The sequence below is a fragment of the Muntiacus reevesi genome, chromosome 1, assembly GCF_963930625.1.
Source record: "Muntiacus reevesi chromosome 1, mMunRee1.1, whole genome shotgun sequence".
Taxonomy (NCBI): domain Eukaryota; kingdom Metazoa; phylum Chordata; class Mammalia; order Artiodactyla; family Cervidae; genus Muntiacus; species Muntiacus reevesi.
In genome coordinates this window covers 78,215,522-78,239,153 of record NC_089249.1, presented here as the reverse complement: position 1 = coordinate 78,239,153, position 23,632 = coordinate 78,215,522, and the positions used below count along the sequence as shown (strand labels likewise).

Genomic DNA, 23,632 nt, shown 5'->3' with positions numbered 1-23,632 from the left:
ACACAGGCCCCAGCCCGGCCTCGCTCCGGCCGCCGCCACCGCCCCTGTTTTGTTTCCATGGCAACAAGAGGCGCGGGGCTGGTTCCAAACATAACGCGCTGTGGAAAACATGCGGCTCGGGGGACCCCCCCGCAGCCCCCGCTCGGGGGCCGAGCCCTGAGGGGCCCCAGAGCAGCCCAGACGTCTTGCAGATTTGCGAGAGCCCCCAGAACCAGTCATGGAGCACAAAATCCCCTTCTCCTGCTCCCACCGCGTCCTCGGGTGTTCAGGGCTCCCCTCCATCGGGGTGCTCTGATTCTCCAAGGCGTGGAGGGCTGAGGATCCTTCCCCCCTTCGGGAGGCACCTCTGGATCAGGCGGCGGCCGCCCTCCTCAGAAGCCCTCGGCTCCGCCCCACGCCGTTTTCAGGCCGCCTCTCGGGCCTGGACAAGCCGCGCCCTCCTGACAGCCTCCCCTGGGTCTCGATCTGCCGAAAGGGAGGGGGGCGGATCCACACAGGGGAGGGCTGAAGCGCAGGGGGAGGTGCTTCCGGGACAGAGGGCAGGCAAGATGGCGGCGCCCATGGAGCTGTTCTGCTGGTCAGGGGGCTGGGGGCTGCCGTCAGTGGACCTGGACAGCCTGGCCGTGCTGGTGAGGGGTGGCGCCGGCGCTCTCTGCTGCGCCCTGGAGGACTGGGGAGGGGGCCGGACTAGCCGGTCATCCGAATTTTGCCAGGGCGCCTCAGTACGGGCACAGTGGGGTAAACTGAGGCAATCAAAGAGCGTGCCTGGCCGGTATGAACTCTGTACGCTGCCTTGGTAGCCTAGGTTTTCTTTAGCAATGGGAAGAGGCCTGGTCGGGGGTTCAGAAGATGAATTTTAGTTCTTAAACATCCATTTACTGGCTCTGTGACCTTGGGGCGGTCCCTTCTCTCTGGGCGCCTTTTCTTCATCCGGAGGTTTACAAAGGCTGGATGATCTCAAGGTTCTCCGGCTTGGCATTACTGCCTTCTCCTCAGTCTCCCCTTCCTCCTCCTCACTCAACGCCATTTACTGAGGTTATTGTTTATTGAACCAAAAGGCCCACCCACAGCTAAGGCTCTGTAGAAAGAGCTTTGGAGTCACACTATAACTAGTTTGACTCATTCACTCACTTTCATTTTCACTCATTTCAAGGTATTAGGCCTCTTCCAGATACCAAACACTGGCATCCAAAGATGAATAGCATTTGGTCCCTCCCCTGGAATTGTTTATATAAAGTTAGAAACATCAGCAAATAAGTGTAATAAAATGTTCAGATGCTAAAGTATAAGTAGGAACAGACCAAACAGACTGCCCAAGAAGGAATGGCCAGTGCTTCCAAGCGAGGCTAGGTGTTCACCAGGTAGATGGCAGGAGAGGATATAAGAAGGAAGGGTTTTCCTGGCTGATTTGTAATCAGGGACATGTCCATAAGGTCTCTAAGCCCTGTGTTTGCCTGTTGTAAAATGAGAACAATAATGTCTACCTTTTTTGTGTGAAGCAGTCCCTCAGTGTAGAGCACAGCACAGAAGGTATTCAATAAATGTTATTTCTTGCCTTGATTCCCCTGTGTGGGCCATGTCCTTGGCCTCTCTGCCTTCTGCTTCCTTTCCTGCAGACCTATGCCAGATTTACTGGTGCCCCACTCAAGGTGCACAAGATCACCAACCCCTGGCGGAGTCCTTCAGGTACCCAGTGTTCTGGGGGGTGAGGAAGGGAGTGTACAAGGGGAAGTGCAGGTGACAGATAAGGATGTGTTGTGTCTATGTGTGGATAGGTGGCTAAGGGTCTGGTGGACATACTTCTTTCTCAATGTCAGGAACTCTGCCGGCCCTTCGGACCAGTCATGGAGAGGTCATCTCAGTACCACACAAGATCATCACCCACCTTCGAAAAGAGGTAGGTGGTTTGGGTAGGGTGACTGCCAGCGAGAGAAGTTGAGTCAGTTCAGTGCCACACACATTTATTGAGTACCAAGTGTATGCCAAACCAGATGCAGGTGACCCAGGGCTTCAAGGGACATGTAGTCTCCTGGAGGCAACACAGACATGTTGCTGTGATGCAGTAGGCTAGAAATTCAGCTAGGCCACTGTGGAGACAGCTGGAGGCACAATGCCTTTTGCCTGCTGGGCGGGGAGGGAGAGATGAACAGGCTGTTGACACATGGAAGGGGAAGGAGAGTAGGAAATAACAGATGAAGCCCTCAAAGATGAGACCAGTGCGGGGGTGGGGTGGAAGATGGGCTCAGAGAGGGATTTCTAAGGGCCATTGCTCTTTTTTCAGGGACCAGGTCAGGCTTTATAATACAGGGCTCAGGATGGACAAGGCCAAGTACCATGATGGGAAAGTTGAAAGAGCATTACGAGAGGACTAGAGAGGCCCAGGCTGTGCTTTTCACTCTGTCATTGGTTATGTGACCACCTTGGGCAAATTGCTTAATCTCTCAGAGCTGTGAGCTTATTTGTAAGACCAGGGACTTAGCCAGGATACTTTCTTAGGGCTCTTCCAGCTTTCATGGTCTGGTTCCAAAAGGGAACATACTGTCAGAAGTAGACCCCTCTTATTCATTTCTACTTTCCCAAAGGTGGAGGAACTGGGGAATTAATGGAGGCTTGAGAGGAATGGAGAGAAGGGATCCAGGTAAAAGCCAAAACTCCTGGTGGGACTGGGCCACTGTTTCCTTATATATGAGCACAGCTTTCCCTGTTTCTAGTTTTCTCCTACCACAGCCATATTGAGAGAAAGATTATTACCCCTATTCCATGGAGGAGAATGAGGCTCAGAGAGGTTTAACGATCATACTCAAGAGGTTACCTGGGGACAAAGTTTATTCAGGATGTGGAAGAGGGTGCTGAGGAGCAGACACTGAACCTAGGAAGGTGTGGCAGGCTGAGACCTGGGGGTATGGCTGGAATGTGTGTGTGGTGGTGGCGCCTGGACCATGGAATGAAACAAGAAACGGCCAAGAGCTGAGCATTGAGAGAACAAGCCAGGGAGCCCTCGACATGGGTTCACTGGGCCCCGGGAGCGTGAGGATGGCGTCCCCTAGTTCCTGAGGCATTGATTAAGGCCCAACTTGCATCTGAGCTCTGCTCTGCTAGTTTTGTGGTGTCTGGATTGGGGAAGTTACTGTTAGAAAGTTGCCGTCAGCAGGCATCCCGCCAGCTTTCCGTGGAAACTCTGGGAGCTGCTCCTGGTTTGTGGCTGGGCCTTCCTTCCTCCCCCCAGTGGGCGTGGGACCTTGACGGCCAGCAGGCTCCAAGGTCCAGGCTTTTCGCCAACAGCAACAGGCTACTGACTGGGCCCAGGCGAGGGGGCCTCCGCAAGAAAAGCTCCTTGCTCTACCTCTGCTGCGCTCAGAGGTCAAGGTGGGTGGTGCCAGATAAGAGGCCTCCCTCCTTGAGGAAGTGTCCCTGCAGTCTCCCAGCATCTACTTCTCACCGTGGATGTTTCCTCCACAGAAGTACAATGCTGATTATGACCTGTCAGCCCGGCAAGGAGCAGACACCTTGGCTTTCATGTCTTTGCTGGAGGAGAAGCTGCTCCCAGTGCTGGTGAGTGCCCAGGCCTACACAGAAACACACAGACACACACACACACCCAGCATGGGAACCAGAATCCCACCCTGGGTCAGGCAGGTACAGTGGCTCAGACCAGCCTCTTCCTTCCTACATACCCAATGCAGATACATACTTTTTGGGTAGACGCCAAGAACTATGTAGAAGTGACCCGGAAGTGGTATGCAGAGGCCATGCCCTTTCCCCTCAACTTCTTCCTGCCTGGCCGCATGCAGCGGCAGTACATGGAACGGCTGCAGCTGCTGTGTGGGGAGCACAGGCCTGGGGATGAGGAGGAGCTGGAGAAGGAGGTACCTCTGGGACAGGAGGGTGTTGTATGACAGGGGCCGCCAGGATGATGGCGGAGGGGGCGAGTGCCTGGGAGGGGAGGCGGTACCCACCCCGCAGCCATGAGCCGACCTTGTGTCCTCCCCATAGCTATACCAGGAGGCCCGAGAATGCCTGACTCTTCTCTCTCAGCGCCTGGGCTCTCAGAAATTCTTCTTTGGAGATGCGTGAGTCTCACTCCAGGGGAGTCATAGGTGGCTTGGAAGAAGATACAGGTTCAAATGTAGCCACAGGGGCTAGGGTGGGGGCTCCAGCTCTGGACAGGAGGTGCTCAGCACAGACACTGGGTCTGGTGAAGGTAGGGCTGTGTGTGGGGCCGGACCCGCCTCAGTGGTACAGGAGGGTGGGAGGGCCGCCAGGCCCAGGACAGGCCTGCTGAGCTGTGGGGCACTCAATGTGCCCTTTATGCAGCGCTGGGATAGAGTCCCATTCAAGGCCAGGCTGGCGCCACCTGGGGCACTTTCCCCACACCAGGACCAGAGCCGTGTGTCCTCTTCTCCCCCGGTGGTCCCCCGCTGCCCAGAGCCTATCTTCCCAGGGCTGACTCTTCCTCTGACCCCACCTCTCCCCTTCTCCATCCCACTCTTCTCTCTGCTGCAGCCCCGCCTCCCTGGATGCCTTCGTCTTCAGCTACCTGGCCCTGCTGCAACAGGCGAAGCTGCCCAGTGGGAAGCTGCAGGCCCACCTGCGGGGGCTGCACAATCTCTGTGCCTATTGTACCCACATCCTCAGCCTATACTTCCCCTGGGAAGGAGGTAAGGGGTGGATGGGTGGGAAGGTGGGGGTGCTAGTCCTGGGGAGAGTGGGCAGGGATCCAGGAACCAGCCTCCCACCCACCTCCTTTCCTCTCCCCTCAGCTGAGGCACCACCTCCACGCCAGACACCAGCGAACCCAGAGACTGAGGAGGAGCCGTACCGGCGCCGGAACCAGATCCTAACCGTGTTGGCGGGGCTGGCAGCCATGGCCGGCTACGCCTTGCTCAGCGGCATTGTCTCCATCCAGCGGGCACCATCTGCCCGGGCCCCAGGCACCCAGGCCCTGGGCATGGCTGAGGAGGATGAAGAGGAATGATTTATCCTCATGCTCTCGGGACTGATTTTTCTACTGTCATGCATTCCAGAGGCTCCTGTGTTTCCCCATTGTTGGTATGGTGGAAATGGGGTGCCACACCCCCTGAAATAAAACTGCTCACATGGACTGAGATCAGATATTCTGTCTTTTAAGAAGCTGCCATTTTTCCTAGCTGGTACCAGGGGGACCATCTGGTGCTTGAGTCTACCCTCTGGTGCTTGGCTTCTTTCAAGGCCTGTGCCTTGGTGCTGACATCTGCATAGGCCTGGTTCTGCATCTCCAAGAAAGACAAACAGTTCCCAGTTTTGGGTCCGGCTTTCCTCGTCTCTTCCTTTCCTTAACCTCTCTCTCCATCCACCCCACCCCCCCACCCCTGTTTGTACAGACAGTGAGCTCACCCTGGGCCCGGGCCCAGTTTCCACAGGCAACCAGTGCATAGCACACGCTCACAGAGGCACGGGGGTGGAGGACCACTGGGGCTTCCCGATCCTTTCCCTAGGGGCCTCCAGCCCCTGGCACCAACTAGAGGGGAGAATGAGTCACCCAAACCACTGCCTCTGGGCTTACGTCACTTAAGCTCCCCCTGGTCCTGCTGTACCCTCTGCAGCCACAGACGGCATGTGGGCTGACCGTGTCCCTTTAATGTCCATGCTGAGCCCAGGCACAAGCGTGGGTATCAGCTCCATCACTGGCGACGCCACAGGTAGGTGTGAATGGAGTAGCCAGGTGAGACAATTTCCATGAAGCCCACGGCAGGATCCTTGATGGTGAGAGGCACATCCTTAGAGGAGCTGGAAGAGGCAGGGAGGAGAAGCAGAATGTGTGATCCCGCCAAGCTCACTGTCTCGTCTTCATCCCAGGCCCCAGGCCCCACTGCTCTCACCGGTTCAGCACGACCACAACCGCAGCGCCGTCAGGACGTAACAGTGCCACCGTGTCCAAGTCACTCTTCTCACTGGCAACCAGCCCCACTCTCTGCGAGCCCTCAGGGATGAACTTGCTGGAGTGGGAACAGACATTGTCAGGGACCCCAGCCCTGAGGGTAGCTTCCATTAGTCTCTCACTTGAGAAGTCACTTTCCCTATCATCTACACCACCCTGCCCACCCCCACACCGGCCCCCAGAACCATTCCTAAGATCTGCCCTAACTCTCCAGGCCTCCAGCCATGCAGTTAGGTATGCCCTGCCCTCCTGCCTCCTAGCCTCAGCATCAGGCATTCAGGAATTGTCTGTCTCAAATGCCATCTAGTCACTTCTTACCTATACGGTGCAAAAGGGACAGATGCGAGCCTCCCAAGGTTCCCACTCCACACCTTCCTGCTCCCTCACAGTGGGTGATACAAGCCCAGTGCAGGAGATGCCAGACCTGGCATGGAGTGGGACTGCCCACCTTCCACTCACCTGAAGTGGCCAAGGTGGTAAAACATAGGCTGTTTGTAAAATGTATCCTTGGCGATGTCCACAATGATGGGGCTATCAACAAAGTTGCGCACCCAGTTGGGTCCCCCTTCAGGGTTTAGGGCGAGGTTCCAGTCAGTCCAGCCGACCACGTGGTAGAGCAGGTTCTAGGGCAGGAACAGGGCAGAGACATAGCTCCACACTGGGCCCCCAGTGAGTACAGTGAAGCGTCACATGAGGGAGGTGGGCTGTGGGGCCTCGGCCCTGGGAGGGGAGTGTTTATATCCTTAACGTCTAAGGAGGGGACTTCCCTGGTAGTCCAGTGGTTAAGTATCCTCCTGCCAATGGAGGGGACACAGGTTCCTTCCTTGATCCAGGAAGATTCCACATGCCGTGGGGCAGCTAAGCCCATGCACCACAACTACTGAAGCTGGCATGCCTAGAGCCTGTGCTCCACAACAAGAAAAGCCACTGCAATGAGAAGCCTGTGCACAAAGGCTAGAGGGTAGCCCTCGCTTGCAACAATGAGAGAAAGCCCGAGGAGCAACGAGGACCCAGCACAGCCAAAAACTAAAAATCTAAAGAGGGAGGGGTTTTGAGGACAGAGGCATCACCAGAGAAGCTGAGAAACCTGAGGCAGATACAACTGCTCAAGCATTCAGAACAAGGTGACAGGGTGCACAGATCTCTGAAGGGAAGACAATAGAGGGCATCCTGAAATCCCCAAACTTTGCTCCGAAGAGTAAGCGAGCTGGGGAAAAGCTGGAGAGCAGGGCCCCTGTCAGCCTCTGGTGAGATTAGTGAGGGGTCCAAGGTGGTCTGCTGTGTGGAAAGAAAGACTGAGGTGACTCACTGTGATGATGCTGTGACTGTACTGCATCCCTCGATCCCAGGAGCCCAGCCGCACGCTCTGCTCCCAGAACTTGGAGCCCACACAGGCCTCTGAGGCAAAGAGCATGGTGTTGGGGAACAGGCGGTGCGTCTCCCCCAGGGTGGCTTTTGCTGGAGCCAGGAAGTCCAGGTACCAATGCACAGCGATGCCATGAACATACTTAGCTGCTTCTGGGTCTGCCAGCACCTGTACAGAGAAAGGGAAGGGCTACTGGGAAGACACAGTCATGGAGCCTGGGCCCTACACAAGGGATCTGGAAGAGGCACTAGAACCTGAGAGGTGGGAGCAGGATGAACACAACTTAGAGGGGGTTAAAGTGACAACCTGGGAGATTCTTGAGGCTCTGGAGATCCAGAGGGGGTCACCCCCAGCATCCCAGGAGTGCCACCTGAGCACCTGGCCCCAGCCAGGATACTCTAGAAATCAAAAGTTGGGGCAGGGAAGGCACTCTGTTCGGGAGCTAATCATCTGGATGCTGGATTTGGGGTCACTAGGGTACTAAGGGCTTCCCAGGAGGTTCAGTGGTAAAGAATCTGCCTGCCAAGAAGGAGATATAGGTTCAATCCCTGGGTCGGGACGATCCCTTGGGGAAGGAAATGGCAACTCACTCTGGTATTCTTGCCTGGGAAAGCCCATGGACAGAGGAGCCTGGAGGGCTATAGTCCATGGGGTTAAAAAAGAGTCAGTCACAACTGAGCATCCAAACAACCAGGTACCCATGGGAGTCCTGGTCCTTACCACCTGGGCCCAGCGAGGCAACAGCAAGCGCTGGTCATCCAGTATGAACAGTCGGACGTCGCGGTGTGTACTGTTGGCGAGGATGGGACCCAGGTCACGGGCAATGAAGTCTCGCTGGTGCTCAGGAGTGAAACCCAAGCACTGGAAGGGGTACCCGGTAAGGAGCCCTGCAGTAGGCTCGTTCTCAGCTGTCACTGCCCAGAACCGTAACTCGTGCTCAGCGTAGGCATCCAGGAACCTGGCAAGGGAAAGGGGGTGAGGGGTCATGGCCAAGAAAGGGGACCAGGAGCCTGGGGACTAGGAGGTCGGACTGACTGGGGAAAACCGAGGGGCCTAAGCCTGAAAGGCCCAGAAGGTAGAAAGGTGATCTGAGATCTGGCAGCTGAACAGGTCAAGGGTTGGGACGCAGACCAGGGTGTTTGAGAGGGGAGGCCGGTCCAGACCCGATGGCCCTGCTGTTTCCTTACTTGACAAAGTATCTGGCCCAGGTCTTGTGGTAGAGATTCCCTGGCTGACCCTTGAGTGTCCCCTTCCCATTCACGGCCCCATTGGTCTTGAGCCAAGTGGGTGACGTCCAGGGACTGGCAAAGAGTGAGACGGAGCGGTTGGCCAACTCCAGAGCTTGGTGAATCAGTGGTATCTGGAAACAAAGGTAGTGAGGAGAGACACCCAGAGTTGGAAGATAAACAGACTGGCCCAACCAGTGTATCTGGCCTAGCCATCAGCCTCTACCCTTCCATCCCAAGCGAGGGCAGGGGCAAGTTCTATGTCTCTCTGCAAACTGCTCTAGCCTAAGGCCCCTCAACCACCAGGCATCAATGCTGCTGGGGCCTGAGGCAGCCAGAGTGCCCACCTTGAGCTTGACATCTTCCTCTGGAAGGCTGAAGTTGAGCAACTGGAAGTCATCAGGGCTGTCGTCATAGGTATAGGTGCGGATGGAGAAGTCACAGCTGGCGATGGGGACCCGGATGATGTTGTATTCAATACCTGCAGAAATTCCTGAATCAGGGCCAAAGGGAACCTGGGTGCAGGGTGAAGGGCAGACTATCTGAGTTGGAGGCCCCTGGCACTCAGCGGATGGATAGGACAATTTTTCCCCCCCTAGGCATTAACAGAGACCCAGATGTCAGGGATGGGTGGATGTCAGGGTCAAAGGAAAGGCCAGAATGTCAGCTGCACTATGTCATCCTGTCCCTTTCCTCCTCACCTTCTTCAGAGAAGTATGATTTGAGTAGCAAATTCCGTGCATCAGGTGACAGGGCAAGGATGTTGAGGGCAGCAGCATCCGTCATGGCCCCTCCAAATCCCTTCACTTTCTGGAACTTCTGATCTGGCTGCAGGGTCAACAGCAACCCTGGGGACATCCGCAGGGAATAAAAGGCGTCATTGCACAGGGGAGAAACTCCATGCTGATCGCTGGCATGACTGGGCTTCAGAAGGACCACAGCCTGGGTGAGGAGTGGTTACCTGTGCCTGTGCGATTGGCCTGTAAGGTCCCCAGACTCATCTCCATTCGGCGCCCGCTGCGTGTGCTCTCAAAGCGGCTGAAGTTGCCAAGGTCAGGCAGGGTCAAGGGGTCAAGAGAATCACAGTATGTAGCATTGCAGACACACACCACGGAGCTGTAGCCAAAGCTTTTAGGGCTGCAGGGGCGGGCACCTGGCAGGAAGGGCGCACACGAGAGACAAGGGTTGAAGGATGAGGATGAGGAGAAGGGACACACTAGTTGCAAAGAAAGACTAAATACTGGTTTCAAAAATTCTTGCGCCTCCCTGGAGGTCCAGTGGCTAAGAGTCTGAGCTCCCAATGCAAGGGGCAGGGGTTTGATCCCTGGTCAGGAAACTAGATCCCACATGCCACAACAAAGACCCAACTCAGACAAGTAAATAATAAATAAATATTTTAAAAAATTATCTTGCTGTACCCCCACCCCACTGTTGCTCTCAGTCATACAAAAGGATTTATTGAGCATCTACTTAAGTCCACCACCAGTATGCCAGAGACTGCCAAAGACCAAATGGCAGAAGGGGGCCTGGGGGCTCCTTCCCTTCTCTCTGACTCACTTACCTGATACCCACGACACTGTGTGAAGTAGAAGTAATCCCATGAGGCTGGCAGCCATGATTTCTACTCTGCCCTGAGGCACAGGACACTCCTGAGAACACAATGAGGAGAGGCTAGAAGGCAAGCCCCTCTCCACCTCTCTCCTACTCTGCTGCAGATCTCGACTGCCTATAGTCTCCCACCTTAAACAGAATGGAACACAGCCCACAGACACCTGAATCCAGCCCTCCCTCCAAGCTCTTGCTAGTAATAGCTCTCTGCCCACCCCAAGCAGGACCCTCCTGCGCCCCTCTTCCCAACCATTTCTCCTTCGATCCCACCTTCCCTCCATCAAAAAGGCATGATGACCCGCTTCAAGGAGAGCCTGTCATTGATTGAATTCCAGAGCCCGGTTAGCCAGAATTCCAGAAAGTACATGACAAGACCAATTAGAAGCCTTGTCCCTACTCACCTCTCTGGAAGGACTTGAAAGCTCCCTCACCAGGCAAGAAGACGTTGGGTTCCCAAACTTCGGAGGGATAGAGGATCAACTAAAAACAGGGATGCAGGGGTCTGTGACAGCTACACACACCAGATTAGCTCTGCGCGTTAATTCCGGCATAATGGAGCGAGTCACGTGAGACCATGGGAGTGTCACATGACCCAGGAAGTGAGGCAACTGCAACCATACTTGTAAAGGGCGACTGACTGGCTTCCTGAGGGCTTATCCATCCTATGAAATTCTAGAAGGCAAGTACGGATGACAGCTTTAGGAAGAATCTAGATGAAAGATCTGAATGAGGGATTGGGTAGAGGTTCCCGAATCCCAAAGGATGGGAACCACAGCAGGCACACTGCCTTCTTAAGGAAAATATTTTAAAGTTATGCTGAGAATGGTTAATACTAATAAAAGAGGATCATGGTACAAAAATACCGAGGCCAAAATCCTGAGCGATGATTAAGCAATCTTTGCCCTATAGAGGCTCATAAGCAGGGGAGTCAGACACACAGATGCTTATAGATAAGGACAAAATTGGTAACAGCTGTGCACAGAGCCCCTTCATACAGGGCTTCATGGAGAAGGGGTGAGGGATAAGCAGTATTACCAGAGAAGTTCAGGGAGGATGGGCCCTGAGCAGGGGGCTGGTACCTCCAGGCCTCTCTTATTTCATCAGCAGATACAGATGAGAAGGAACTGTTTCGTCTTTCTCACAGGGCAGAGAGGTTGTGTAAAGCAGTTCAGAAACTGGAAAGTGTGGCACAAAGCTGTATCCTCAGTGGATGTGAGAAGGAGCCTGTGTTGCCTCATGGGCCACATCACAGATTTAGTGGGAGTGACACACACATTTAAGACCTGACTGACTCTAGCTTCCTGAGCCTATTTCCTCATCAGTTAAATCTCCCCATCGGTTAAATGCCACCACCTCACAAGGTCATTACTACAATCAGTAAGATAAGCACAGTGCCTGGTACACAATAGACCCTCGGGAACCACTTGCTTGTCTTTTTTTTAAATTATCTCAGTGAAGTGTTTCCAAATAAACTCCAGGGAAAATTGACCATTTCTTCTTCTAGGTTCCCATAACCCTAGAGGAGCTATGTGTGTATGTGTGCTTAACCACTCAGTCGTGTCCAAATCTTCACGACTCCATGGCTGTAGCCTGTCAGGAGCTATAGTCTCGGTGAGAGGAGCTTGGTCTGAATCTTGGCTCTACTATTTACTGGTTGTTTGACCTTCAATAAACAAGAAGGACTGATGCTGAAGCTGAAGCTCCAATACTTTGGCCACCTGATGTGAACAGCCAACTCACTGAAAAAGACCCTCATGCCGGTAAAGGCTGAAGGCAAAAGGAGAAGAGGACAGCAGAGGATGAGAGGGTTGGATGGCATCACCGATTCAATGGACATGAACTTGAGCGAACTCTGGGAGATGGTGAGGGACAGAGAGGCCTGGCCTGCTGCAGTCCATGGGGTGGCCAAGAGTCAGACATGACTTGGTGACTGAACAACAAACGACTTAATCACTCTAATCCTTTGTTTCTCATCTATAAAAGGGAAGTGATAACTCCCATCGCACAAAATTGTTGTAAAGTGTCAGTATGATAACGCCTACCACACTGCCAAGTCACTTCAGTCTTTGTGACCCCACAGTTTGTATCCTGCCAGGCTCCTCTGTCCAAGGGATTTTTCTAGGCAAAGTTGCCATTTTCTCCTCCAGAGGATCTTCCTGACCCAGGGATCGAACCCTCGTCTCTTATGTCTCCTGCATTGGCAGGCAGGTTCTTTATGACTAGTGCCATCTGGGAAGCCCAAAAAGGGCGTGTTGCCTTCCCTTGGGGAATCGAACCCGGTCTCCCATGTGACAGGCAGGGGCTCACCACTATGCTAATGAAAACTGGTACCAAATACTACAACAAGGTAGGGCTGAGTTTACATAAGGAGCCTGGAATTCCACAAATGAGTTCTTACTCATTCAAGCAGAAGGCCTGGCTTCTGGGTAGGTGCCAAATTGTTCTGTTTAATTGAACCACCATCATGATGTCAAATCTGCCCCATTCAGACTTCCTGCTTCTCAAGGAAATGCTGCACATGACTTGTTCTGGGGAGGAGAGCAGGTGACAGCCAATATCTTACTTCCCTTGAGTTCACTTGTTCCACTAATATTTACTAAGCACATACTGTGTTTGCCCTTACCTGCTCTGCTGGCTCTAAAGTCCCTCTCCCTTGCCTGTTTCCCTTTGCAGGCAGAGACTTTGTTGAGTCTTTTGTTTCATTTCTATCAAGGTGATTTGCCCTTGAGGCTTTTGTATTTTATCTTCTTAATAAAGTTGGTTATTATCAGGGCTAATATTTATTGAGTACTTATTCTATGCTGCTTTATGTTCATTGTCTCATTTCATTCTCATGAGGCAGATACTAATTTTTTCCCCACTTTAGAGATGAGGAACTTAAGACTCTAAATGGTCATGAAATTGCCCAAAGTCCCTTGACTACACAGTGGTGGGACATGGATTTGTAATAAGGGGCGGGGCATGGGACCCTATGGCTGCCAACTCTCAACTGGGCAGCGGTCCTCAAGGCAGAGAGTGAGTGAGAGGTGAGAGGCCTTCTCTTAGGGGCTGGCGAGCATGCTGGGGGGTCTAGGGTTAGGCTGAGGGCTGCATCCCGCAGACCTCCAGAGCTCCATGGCACTGCCATTAAGTGCCATGCACTAATAAAACTTCAACCAGCTTCAGTCTCTCTGTTCACATTTCAAAAACTGATACAGCTGAGATCAGCTGTCTACCCCCTAGGAGGTGGCAGAGGTCAGGGTTAAGCTGCAATGATACTGCCTATCATGACCTCAGGTCCACCTCTGTGGTTGGAGCTTTTCTCAAAGAAGGGCAACTGCTGTGAACTGGAAACTAACCTGAATGGCATTTGCTACAACACGTATTCCCACTGATCCTACACGAATGATTCGCTCTGGTTTAAATGAAAAGCCCGAGGGCTGGCTGGGTCCTGGGCGCCTGGCTCCCTCAGTGACGACGGCTGGGCAGGCTCTGGGGACCGGCCCCGGAGTGCGCCACCAGCTGCGATCTGCCTCTTCAGCAGGGCCTGGGCACTGGTGGAAGGACACAGCCTTGGTGCTGGACCAGTGCTCCCAGGCAGAGAAAGGGGCCTGAGCAGGGTCCCCTTCTCTTAGCCTGGGCGGAAGTTGAGCATTAGCACTTTGCCCTTTGTCAGAACAGAGAATAATATTTGTTCTGGCGGAGGTTTACAGCAACATGGTGACCTGACTATGACCTGACCTTAAGAACAAATGATCTAACACCAAGAAGTCTGCAACAACTAGCCACGACTCCCCACCCTTCCCTATAAAAGGGCTTAGGTGAAAGCTTTCTGGGAGTTGGGGGTTTTTAAGGCATAAGCAACTTTGCATGGCCCTGCAGTAAACCTCTCTTTGCTCCAAACTCTGACATTTTGGTCTTGTCTCGCCTCACTTGCACTGAGCACAGACTTGCATTTGATAACAGATTCATACCCAGAGTCCGATGACACACATCACACCTGGAGGTGAGTGCCTCCTGGTGTGCCAAATGCTGCTGGTTATTTTCAAAAGCTGCTGTGCTGGTCGGCGGTGTTGCTTTGTATTGTTTTAAAACTGCCCTGTGTTTTCCACGGTGTGCTCTATCTGGTAAAAATGAAGCCCAAGTTGGCTTCCAAAGTGCTGGCTACGTGGCTCCACTTCTGGATCTGTGTTCTTCAAAGGCATTGGTCAGGGGATAACTGGTCGATAAAGAAACAGAATCCAGGATTCCCGGGTTGAGCAAGCTGGATTGGTTTTCAGTTGGGGAGGGGCAGATCTGCCTCCGTTCCTGAGCCTCACTCTCTATCACGGGAAATCTCAGCCCAATAGCCTGAACACCCCTTTTTCATAACAAGTATTTCCTCACATACTCTACTATCCTGAAATAAAGGTATAGATACTATGACTTACCTACACACATAATTTAAGAGACTAAATATTGTTACCTTAATTGGAATATAAAGGAAAGATAATGGGACCTTTTTTTAATAGGAAAATATGTTTTCAATAAATAAATGCATAAAAAAAAAGAAAGAAAAAAAGAAAATAAATAAATAAATAAATGCTTAGGAAGGATTATCTACAAGATATTCTAGAACAGTCAGATATGTACTAACCTAAATGTAATAAATTAGGATTTAACAGAAGGAAAAATAGCCCATGAATTAATAATTTCAGAGTGTAATTTTCATGTAATTTTTTAAAAATGTAATTACTATTATGCTGTAAAAATATAAAATACAAGATAAATAAAAATGCTTAAAAGTCAGTCTTTATGAATAAGATTCAATGCATTCCACAAGTCTTAACAAATTTACTATTTGATTCTAAGCCTTGGCAATTCAGTAAGGAATTTCTTTTCAACAAATGGTGCTGACATGACTGGATATCATGTGCAAAAAAGATAAACTTAGACCCTTACCTCACCCCATAATCAAAAATCAAAGCAAAATGAATCACAGACTTAAATATAAGAGCTAAAACTGTAACATTTCTGGAATAAGGAAGATTAGCCAGTGGTTTCTTTTTCTTTGTTTTAGGCAACAATAAACATTTGTTATCTCACAGTTTCTGTGGGAAAGGAATGCAGGAGTGGCTTATCTGGATGGTTCACACTTGAGGTTTCTCAAAAAATTATTGCCAAGACATTGGTCAGGGCTGCTGTCATCTCCAGTAGGCTTGACTGGGCTGAGGCTCTGCTTCCAAGTTAAGTGAAAGTGAAAGTGTTAGTCACTCAGTCATGTGGAGTCTTTGCAATCCCATGGACTGTAGCCCGCCAGGTTCCTCTGTCCATGGGATTCTCCAGGCAAGAATATTAAGAGTGAGTTGCCATTCCCTTCTCCAGGGGATCTTCCCGACCCAGGGATCGAACCCGGGTCTCCCACATTGCAGACTGTAAACTGTCTGCGTCACCAGGGAAGCCTAACACACATTCATCACCTAACATAAGTGATAAACTGGGGCTGGCTGTTGGCAGAAGGCCTCAGTTTCCCACCACATGGAATAATTCATAGGGTTGCTTGAGTGTCCTCACACATCATGGCAGCTAGATTCCTCCCCAGTGAGTGGTCTAAGAGAGTAAGGCAGAAGCGACAATGTCCTAGCTTCAGGAGCCACACATTATCATTTTTACAATATCCTATTGGGTAACAGTTATCTTTTTATTAATATATATATTTTAAATTAAAAAAATTTTTTTTAATTGAAGGATAAAGTGAAAGTCGCTCAGTCATGTCCAACTGTTTGCGACCCCATGGACTACACAGTCCATGGAATTCTCCAGGCCAGAATACTGGAGTGGGTAGCCTTTCCCTTCTTCAGGGAATCTTCCCAACCCAGGGATCGAACCCAGGTCTCCTACATTGCAGGAGGATTCTTTACCAGCTGAGCCCCAAAGTCACCTGTGTGGCATGTGCAATCTTAGTTTCCTGACCAGGAAACAACACTGCTGCCCCTGCATTAGGAACACACAGTCTTAACCACTGGACCACCAGCAAAGTCCCTACACAGGTCTTCTAAAGAGATGTGTGTGGGACAGAGGGGCTAAATAAAGGCATGAACACCAGGTGGTGGGGATCATTTAGGGGCCATCTAGGAGGCAATCTACCATAGTCCACCCTCTGTTCTCCCATAAGGCATGTCTCTCCCACAGGTAAATACTCTTACTTCCTCTCAAGGTCCCCAAAATTCCCATCTCATTATAGCTTAAGTTCAAAGTCTCATTAGACAATGGTTTCTTATTTATGATTCCCAAATACAAATGATAGAAGAAAAAGATAAATTGGACTTCATCAAAATGAAAAATGTTTGTGTTTCAAAGGATGCCATCAAGAAAGTGAAAAGAAAACCCACAGAATGGGATAAAATATTTTCAAATCACATCTCTGATAAGGGCCCAGTATCCAAAGTATACAGAGAACTCTTACAACTCAATAAGAAGAAGATAACCCAATTAAAAAACAGGCAAAGGACTTGAAGAGATACTTATTCAAAGGTAACATACAAATATCCAACAACATGCTTGACAACATTTATCATTAGGGAAATGCAAATCAAAACCACTATGAGACACCACTTAATATACATTAGGATGGCTGTGATCAAAAAGACACAATGACAAGTGTTGGCAAGGATGTGGAGAAATTAGAACGCTCATATGTTATTGTGGGAATGTAAAATGGTGCATCCACTTTGGAAAACAATTTGGCAGTTTCTCAAAATGTTAAACAGAGTTACCATTTGACCCAGCAACTCCACTTCTAGGTAGCTACTGAAAAGAAAATATTCATCCACACAAAGACTTGCACATGTATATTTAGAGAAGCGTTATTTATGGAAACAAACCAAATGTCTATCAGCTGGTGAATAAATACACAAACTGTGGTATTTCATTAAATGGAATAGTATTCAATGATAAAAAGGAACAAAATACCGATACATGCTATGACATGAATGTACCTCAAAAACATCATGGCAAGTCAAAGAAGCCAGACAAAAAGACCACACATTGCATGATTCCATTTATACGAAATTCTACAACAGCCAAATCTAGAGAGACAGAAAACGTGCTTTCCTGCAGCTGGTGTGGGAATCGAAATTGCAAAATTCTATAAATTTACTCAAAATCATTGAACTGTACACTTAAAAGGAGAAACTTTTATAGTATGTAAATTAAACCTCAATGAAGCCAGTAAAAAAAATTTCATTACATATTTGCAATTGGTTCATTGTTTTGGTAGGAATACTACCACACTGAAACTCTTTACAACTAAATATATTACATAGTTGGAAATGCTCTAATATGCTGAGTAGACAGATGCAATAATTTCAAGACAATGTATTTAACTTCTTCCTCCATAATTATCTTCTCCTAAGTTATTGGGCTTTTCAACAACAACAAAACTTCTAAACCTTTTCTGCATTATTATATAATAAAGTCTTTCTGATTTATATTTGATCTTATATTTGCATATATTATTGAACAGAACATTCCATAAGTAGAATGAGAGATATTCCTCTGTGCAGGGCTGTCCCGCATGTTATAGTCTACCTTTCCTGTCCTCCTTCCACTAAATTCTCAAAGTGCTCCTAATTGCTGTTGTTCAGTCGCTTAGCTATGTCCGACTCTTTGCGATTCCATGGACTGCAGCATACCAAGCTTCCCTGTCCATCACCAACTTCTGGAGCTTGCTCAAACTCAAGTCCATCGAGTTGGTGATGCCATCCAACTGTCTCCCCCCATTCCATCCCCTTCTCCTCCTGCCTTCAATCTTTCCCAGCGCCAGGGTCTTTTCCAATGAGCCAGTTCTTCGTATCAGGTGGCCAAAGTATTGGAGCTTCAGCTTCAGCATCAGTCCTTCCAATGAATATTCAGGACTGATTTCCTTTAGGATTGACTGGTTTGATCTCTTTGCAGTCCAAGGGACTCTCAAGAATCTTCTCCAACACCACAATTTGAAAGCATCAATTCTATGGCGTTCAGGCTCCGTTTTGGTCCAACTCTCACATTCGTACATGACTACTAGAAAAATCAATTGCTCCTAATCATGGTCTCCACTAAAGACACATTTCCAAAATGCCTTCTAGGGGACAAGTGAGACCCACTGGCCTAGGGGGAGTCACCTCAAATGCCCAGGCTGCAGTAGTCACTATGGACGTACTAGGTGGCCACAAATGTGTTCCTCATTTCCCTTTGCACAGCACTTTTAAAAGACTTAGCTAAACACCAAGGGAGGGCAACAGGGAAATAAATATAAGTGACAAGTTGAAGCACAAAAATAGTTTGGCTGACCCAGCACAGAAGTTCTGATCTCACTTCAGCCAACCCTTGGCTCAAATAGCAAACTCCAGCCTTGGAGCCTGGCAAGCACCATGTCACAGGCTCCTTATTCTGTAGGTCTCAAGTCAGCTCCCCAAGGACGGTGCCTCCTCCTGGTCCCCCTGTCCCCTCCATGGTCAAAGAGAGACACTTTCATGTCATGTATGGCAGAGGAAGACTCAAAAAATACTTAAGAGATAAGTGAATGGATAAACCTCACCAGTCAATTTTTAATCTGTCCTTTCAGCTCTGGTTTCTGATCTGAGGAAACACCACTCTTACTGATTACTGACACCAAATGATTTCTTCCTCCAGTGAGACCCTTCTGCCCCTTAATTACGAGGTTGTAGCTTCATCTCCTGGAGAAGGCAATGGCAACCCACTCCAGTACTCTTGCCTGGAAAATCCCATGGGCAGAGGAGCCTGGTGGACTGCAGTCCATGGGGTCGTGAAGAGTCGGACACGACTGAGCAACTTCACTTTCACTTTTCACTTTCATGCATTGGAGAAGAAAATGGCAACCCACTCCAGTGTTCTTGCCTGGAGAATCCCAGGGATGGTGGAGCCTGGTGGGCTGCTGTCTATGGGGTCACACAGAGTTGGACAGGACTGAAGCGACTTAGCAGCAGCAGCAGTTTCATCTCCAGATTTATCTGATCAACAAATTTTTTTTTTCAGCTCTATCGAGATTAAAATTTCTTACATCTCTACCTCAGTCATTAAAGAATCTGCCTGCAATGCAGGAGACCTGGGTTAGATTCCTGGGTTGGGAAGATCCCCTGGAGAAGGAAATGGCAACCCACTCCAATATTCTTGCCTGGAGAACCCCACCCACAGAGGAGCCTGGTGGGCTACAGTCTATGGGGTAACAAGAGTTGGAAACAACTTAGCGACTAAACAGAGACTGCCAGGGAGATGTAACATTGTGTAAGTTTATTTTTTTTTTAACATTGTATATGTTTAATGTGTACAACTGATGATTTGATACATAATTTAAACATGTTGCCAAGAGATTATGGCAATAGGTGGTTTCATTAACCAACTCTTAAACAATACCATAGCATACCTGTAAAGTCAAGTGCAAATGGAAAGTGTTTGTACCTCATATGCTTTCCTATAATTTTTCTCAAGATACCAATAGCTAATCTTTCATGAGTGCTTACTACATGCATTAGCCTGACAACCCCATGTTATGGGGAAAACTGACTCAGAGAGATTAAGTAAGCAGCAGAGTCAAGCCTAAATTCAGCTCTTTCCTACTCTAAAGCCCAAGCAGCTCTTAGTCATCATGTTCTACAGTCTTCCTGACATTTCAGTAGTATATTTTTAGTCTTCAGTAAGTTTCTTTTTCAAACAATTATTTATCTATTTATTTATTTATGGTTGCACTGGGTCTTTGTTGCTGCATATGGGCTTCCTCTAGTTGTGGTGAAGGAGGCTACTCTGTTGCAGTTGCACAGGCTTCTTATTGTGATGGCTTCTCTTGCTGCAGAGCACCAGTTCTAGGTGTGTGGGCTTCAGTAGTCGAAGCACAGGGGCTCAGTACTTGCAGCTCGCAGACCCTAGAGCTTGCAGGCTTCAACAGTTGCGGCGCATGGACTTCAGCTGCTCCATGGCATGTGGCATCTTCCCAGAGCAGGGATCAAACCTGTGTCCCCTGTACTGGCAGGCAGACTTCTATCCACTGTACCACCAGGGAAGTCCCTTCTGTAAGTTTCTAAATGGCCACAGGGCAAATTTCACAGTTTCTATTTCTCTGAAACCTAAAACTTTTTTCCTCAAGAGACAAGCACAGAATTGGAGCTCGGGTTTACTGAATGAATGAATGGGTTAAGTTACTAACCGCATTCGCTGTTTAAGGTCCTGCTTGTCAGTGTTTCAGAGAATGTCTTTGGTGTGATCTGAGGCAAAAGAGTGGTGAACTTCCAGAAGAATGAAGCTAACTCTGAAGAGGACTATTAGAGCCAGAGTGAGACTTAATTGAGGGGATTTGGTTGAGGCAACAGGAAGTATGATTCAAATGCTGAACAACTGTGAGTCTGCTCACACATTCCTTACTGTCCCGAGCCTCCCATGCAAGGCTGTCACAAGTCTCATTGCAGATAAAAAGGTATGAGAAGGTGGTCCTTGTGAACTGTAAAACTCCATATGGATGGCTGGAATTATTATTGTTATCTAGCCTTTGTTTCTTTCCTCCAGGTGCAGTGGAAGGAGTCTTCGGTCCCAGGCCTTTACCCCCACCCCTGTTCCCTCCGGCTGTCACCAGTTCCCTCCCTCAAGAGGAGGCAATAAGGAAGGGGAAGGGTGTTTTGACATGGACACCCTAGTGATTATACAGGATTAAAACCCTTGCTTCATTCCTTACTAGAACTGAGATACTGGGAAGTTACTTGACTTCTTGGAGCTTCAGTTTCCTCATCTCCAAACCTCTTGCCTCACGGGTTGTTATGAGAACCTCATGCAACAATGCATGTAATGTTACTCACAGCCAAACCTCTGGGATGAGTCACTACACTTGGTGAGTCCTCTCTCCATTTCTTAGAGAGAAATGGGCTGAAGCTGGATCCTCTTGGTTCCCCAAAACTACTCTTGCCAAGGTCACTGATGATCACTCTGTTGCAATCCAGTGAATAATGCCCAGTCCAGGGAGTCCCTGGTGGTTCAGACGGTGAAGAATCCTCCTGCAATGCGGGAGACCTGGTTTCGATCCCTGGGTTGGGAAGATCCCCTGGAGGAAGGCATGGCAACCCACTCCAGTATTCTTGCCTGGAGAACCCCAATGGACAGAGGAGCCTGGCGGGCTACAGTCCAGAGTCAGACACAACTAAGCAACTAAGTACCCAAGCATTTATCTGACTGTACTTTTTACCTCAGTTGACACAAGGCCCCTCTGTTCTAGAAGCACTCTCTTTTGTTCTTAGGACTTCACACTCTGCTGCTCTGGAGGTCCTCTTCCTTCTTTGCAGGTTTCACCTCCTCTGTCTGTTCCTTCGGGTTTTGTCCTAGACCTTCTCTTCTCATTCATCATGCTCTCTAGAGATAACCCATGGCTTTGATTATCTTCTTGCTGTTTTTGGTTCCAAAATCTGCACCTCCAATCCCAATCCTCCTCTTGAGATGGACTCTGTGATGACTCTTCCCTCCAGACCTTTCCTGGTGGGAGTCTCACAGACACTTCAGCAGCACCATCATGAGGGCATCATCTCCTCCAGCCAAAACCACTCATCCTCTTGTGTTCTCTTTCCCCATGAACAGAACCTCTTTCTCGAAGAACCTGAGGCTTGTGCCTGACTCTGTCCTCTCCCCGAATCCTTCTTCCTATCATTTCTCTTGTCAACTACTGAAACACCTCTCACTTGACCTCCTACACTCTACTTTTCTCCTCCAATCCATTCTTCAAGAAGCATTCAATGGTGTAACTCAAATACAAACACTGAAGCTACCACTCGCCGTCCTAAAATCCTTCAATGGCTCCAAACTGCCTTTTAAGAGAGCTTACAGGACCTGGCATCTTTGTTCTAGCTTCATTTCTCATCTCTCCACGTGGACTATATGCTCCAGTCACATTTTGCCTAACAGGCCACATTCCATCTTACCTCTGCTCTGAGCTAGGATATTTTCTTCTCTCTAAAAAAAAAAAAAAAGAAGAATAAATACTCTTTTTCATCAGTAAGTCCTCAGCCTTAATGTCTCTACCATCAGTACCATTTTCCCGACACCCCTAAATGGGCAGGGCACCCCTGCTATGTGCTCCCCAATGCATATATTTGACAAATAATAATTGGGCATCTACTATGGGCCAGGCACTGTTCTAGATACAGTAATGAATAAGATGATAAAGTCCCTGACCCGGTGGAGCTTATGTCCTAGCGGGGATGGTAGACAATAAACAAAGAACTTCATATGGCCATGAGCACTATGAAAACAAAATAAAGGGGTAGGGAGTGCTGGACAAAGGGAGTGAGGGGGAGAGTGGTAGGAAGTGAATTTAGAGAAAAAGGTTGGGGCTCAGATCCTGTAAGGCCTTAGTGGCCACTGTGAGGAGTCTGCATTTTATTCCAAGATGGAAATTCACTGGCTAGTTTGGTGCAGGGAAGTGCCACCATCAGGTCTATATTTTTAAAAGATCACTTTGGCTGCTGTGTAGAAATCAGACTGTAAGGAGTAAGTGCCAAGGCACGGAGACCAATCTCTAATTACAGCCTGCCATGGACTGGCCCCCTTGTTCTCTATCCTTTCTCCTCAGAATCCTCACAAAGGCTCTTCTTCAGTTTGCACCACTCTTCACCTCCAGGCCTAGTTAATGCCTATTCATCTTTCTTTCAGATCTCAGCTCCTGTCGTTATGTCTAAGAAATTATCTTTCTCACACACACACCCCTTCCTGTAACACAAGCTCACAAATCTCACATCTCCGTTGTAGCTCTTGTTCGTTGCAGTTAATTGTAAAAATGACTTAATGTCAATTATAGCTCCCAGTGGCCTAACTCCTTTGTCTGTTGATCCGTCCAGACGAAAGCCTGATAGAGCAGAAGTCAGTGTGTATCGCCAGCAGGCAGCACAGCACCCGGCGCTAGTGCTATGCTCACTGAACGTTTGTCGGATGATTGAAGAAGGGATAAATTCTACAGACCTTTCCCCCATGCCAGCCCTCAAAAATGCAAGTGAGTAGAAGAGGATCTGAAGATTTCCCCCCTCTTCCTCATTAGTAAAACACGACCATCCCTACAATTAATGATAACAGTGCTGATAAGAAGGTGAGCTGCAGATGCAGGGAAGGGAGAGTTAAGATCCTAAGCAGTGCAAAATCCATTACGCCTACCGTCGGCGAAGCGAAACAGCAGCCCCAACCGGAGGCGAAAGGAAATCCCAGAGCAGCCTGTAAAGCTGGTAGGCGGGGCTGGAGAACAGGGCTCCGCGGAGACGGGGTGCACCTCACCACGCGCAGCCGCAAGGCGCGCAGGGCCCGTTGGGCGGGACCCGGGCCTCGCTCGGGAAGGGAGACCCGTAATCGTCCGGAGGCAGGACGCAGGCACTTTCCGCACGTCTTATTGGTAGTGCTGGGGACGGGCTGTTTCCTCTGACCAGCCTTAGCCCACATACGGCGCAAGCGTATTCGGGGGTCTATTTGGAAAGAGGGCGCGGGAAGCAAGAAGCGCGCATGCGCCTCCGTATATACTCGCCAGCACACCCTAATGGG

At 49.5% G+C, this 23,632-nt stretch overlaps 2 protein-coding genes across 4 annotated transcripts; one reads left to right on the top strand and one right to left on the bottom strand.

The window, feature by feature from the left end:
- The first annotated feature begins 94 nt into the window (after positions 1–94).
- Positions 95–5,105, top strand: MTX1 (metaxin 1). Its single transcript, XM_065902836.1, is given in 10 exon segments — positions 95–151; positions 153–629; positions 1,617–1,686; positions 1,818–1,897; positions 3,283–3,366; positions 3,460–3,552; positions 3,684–3,866; positions 3,994–4,070; positions 4,504–4,658; positions 4,761–5,105. Coding segments are annotated over 10 exon segments (1,476 nt in total). The 5' UTR covers positions 95–109; the 3' UTR covers positions 4,976–5,105.
- On the bottom strand, positions 5,105–23,401 carry GBA1 (glucosylceramidase beta 1). 3 transcript variants are annotated; one of them, XM_065902815.1, is made up of 13 exons: positions 23,255–23,401; positions 22,030–22,060; positions 10,519–10,597; positions 10,071–10,158; positions 9,471–9,662; positions 9,211–9,357; positions 8,857–8,990; positions 8,471–8,643; positions 8,004–8,241; positions 7,227–7,451; positions 6,377–6,540; positions 5,859–5,975; positions 5,105–5,766 (listed from the first exon to the last, which is right to left on the bottom strand). In XM_065902815.1, exons 4-13 carry the CDS (start codon positions 10,123–10,125, stop codon positions 5,661–5,663), a joined length of 1,551 nt encoding a protein of 516 aa, XP_065758887.1. In that variant the 5' UTR covers positions 10,126–10,158; positions 10,519–10,597; positions 22,030–22,060; positions 23,255–23,401; the 3' UTR covers positions 5,105–5,660. The 3 variants fall into 3 exon arrangements, with proteins under 3 accessions (XP_065758887.1, XP_065758896.1, XP_065758877.1); XM_065902824.1 differs by lacking the exon at positions 22,030–22,060 and having other exon boundaries at positions 23,255–23,396; XM_065902805.1 differs by lacking the exons at positions 22,030–22,060; positions 23,255–23,401 and having other exon boundaries at positions 10,519–10,693.
- Positions 23,402–23,632: the final 231 nt, after the last annotated feature.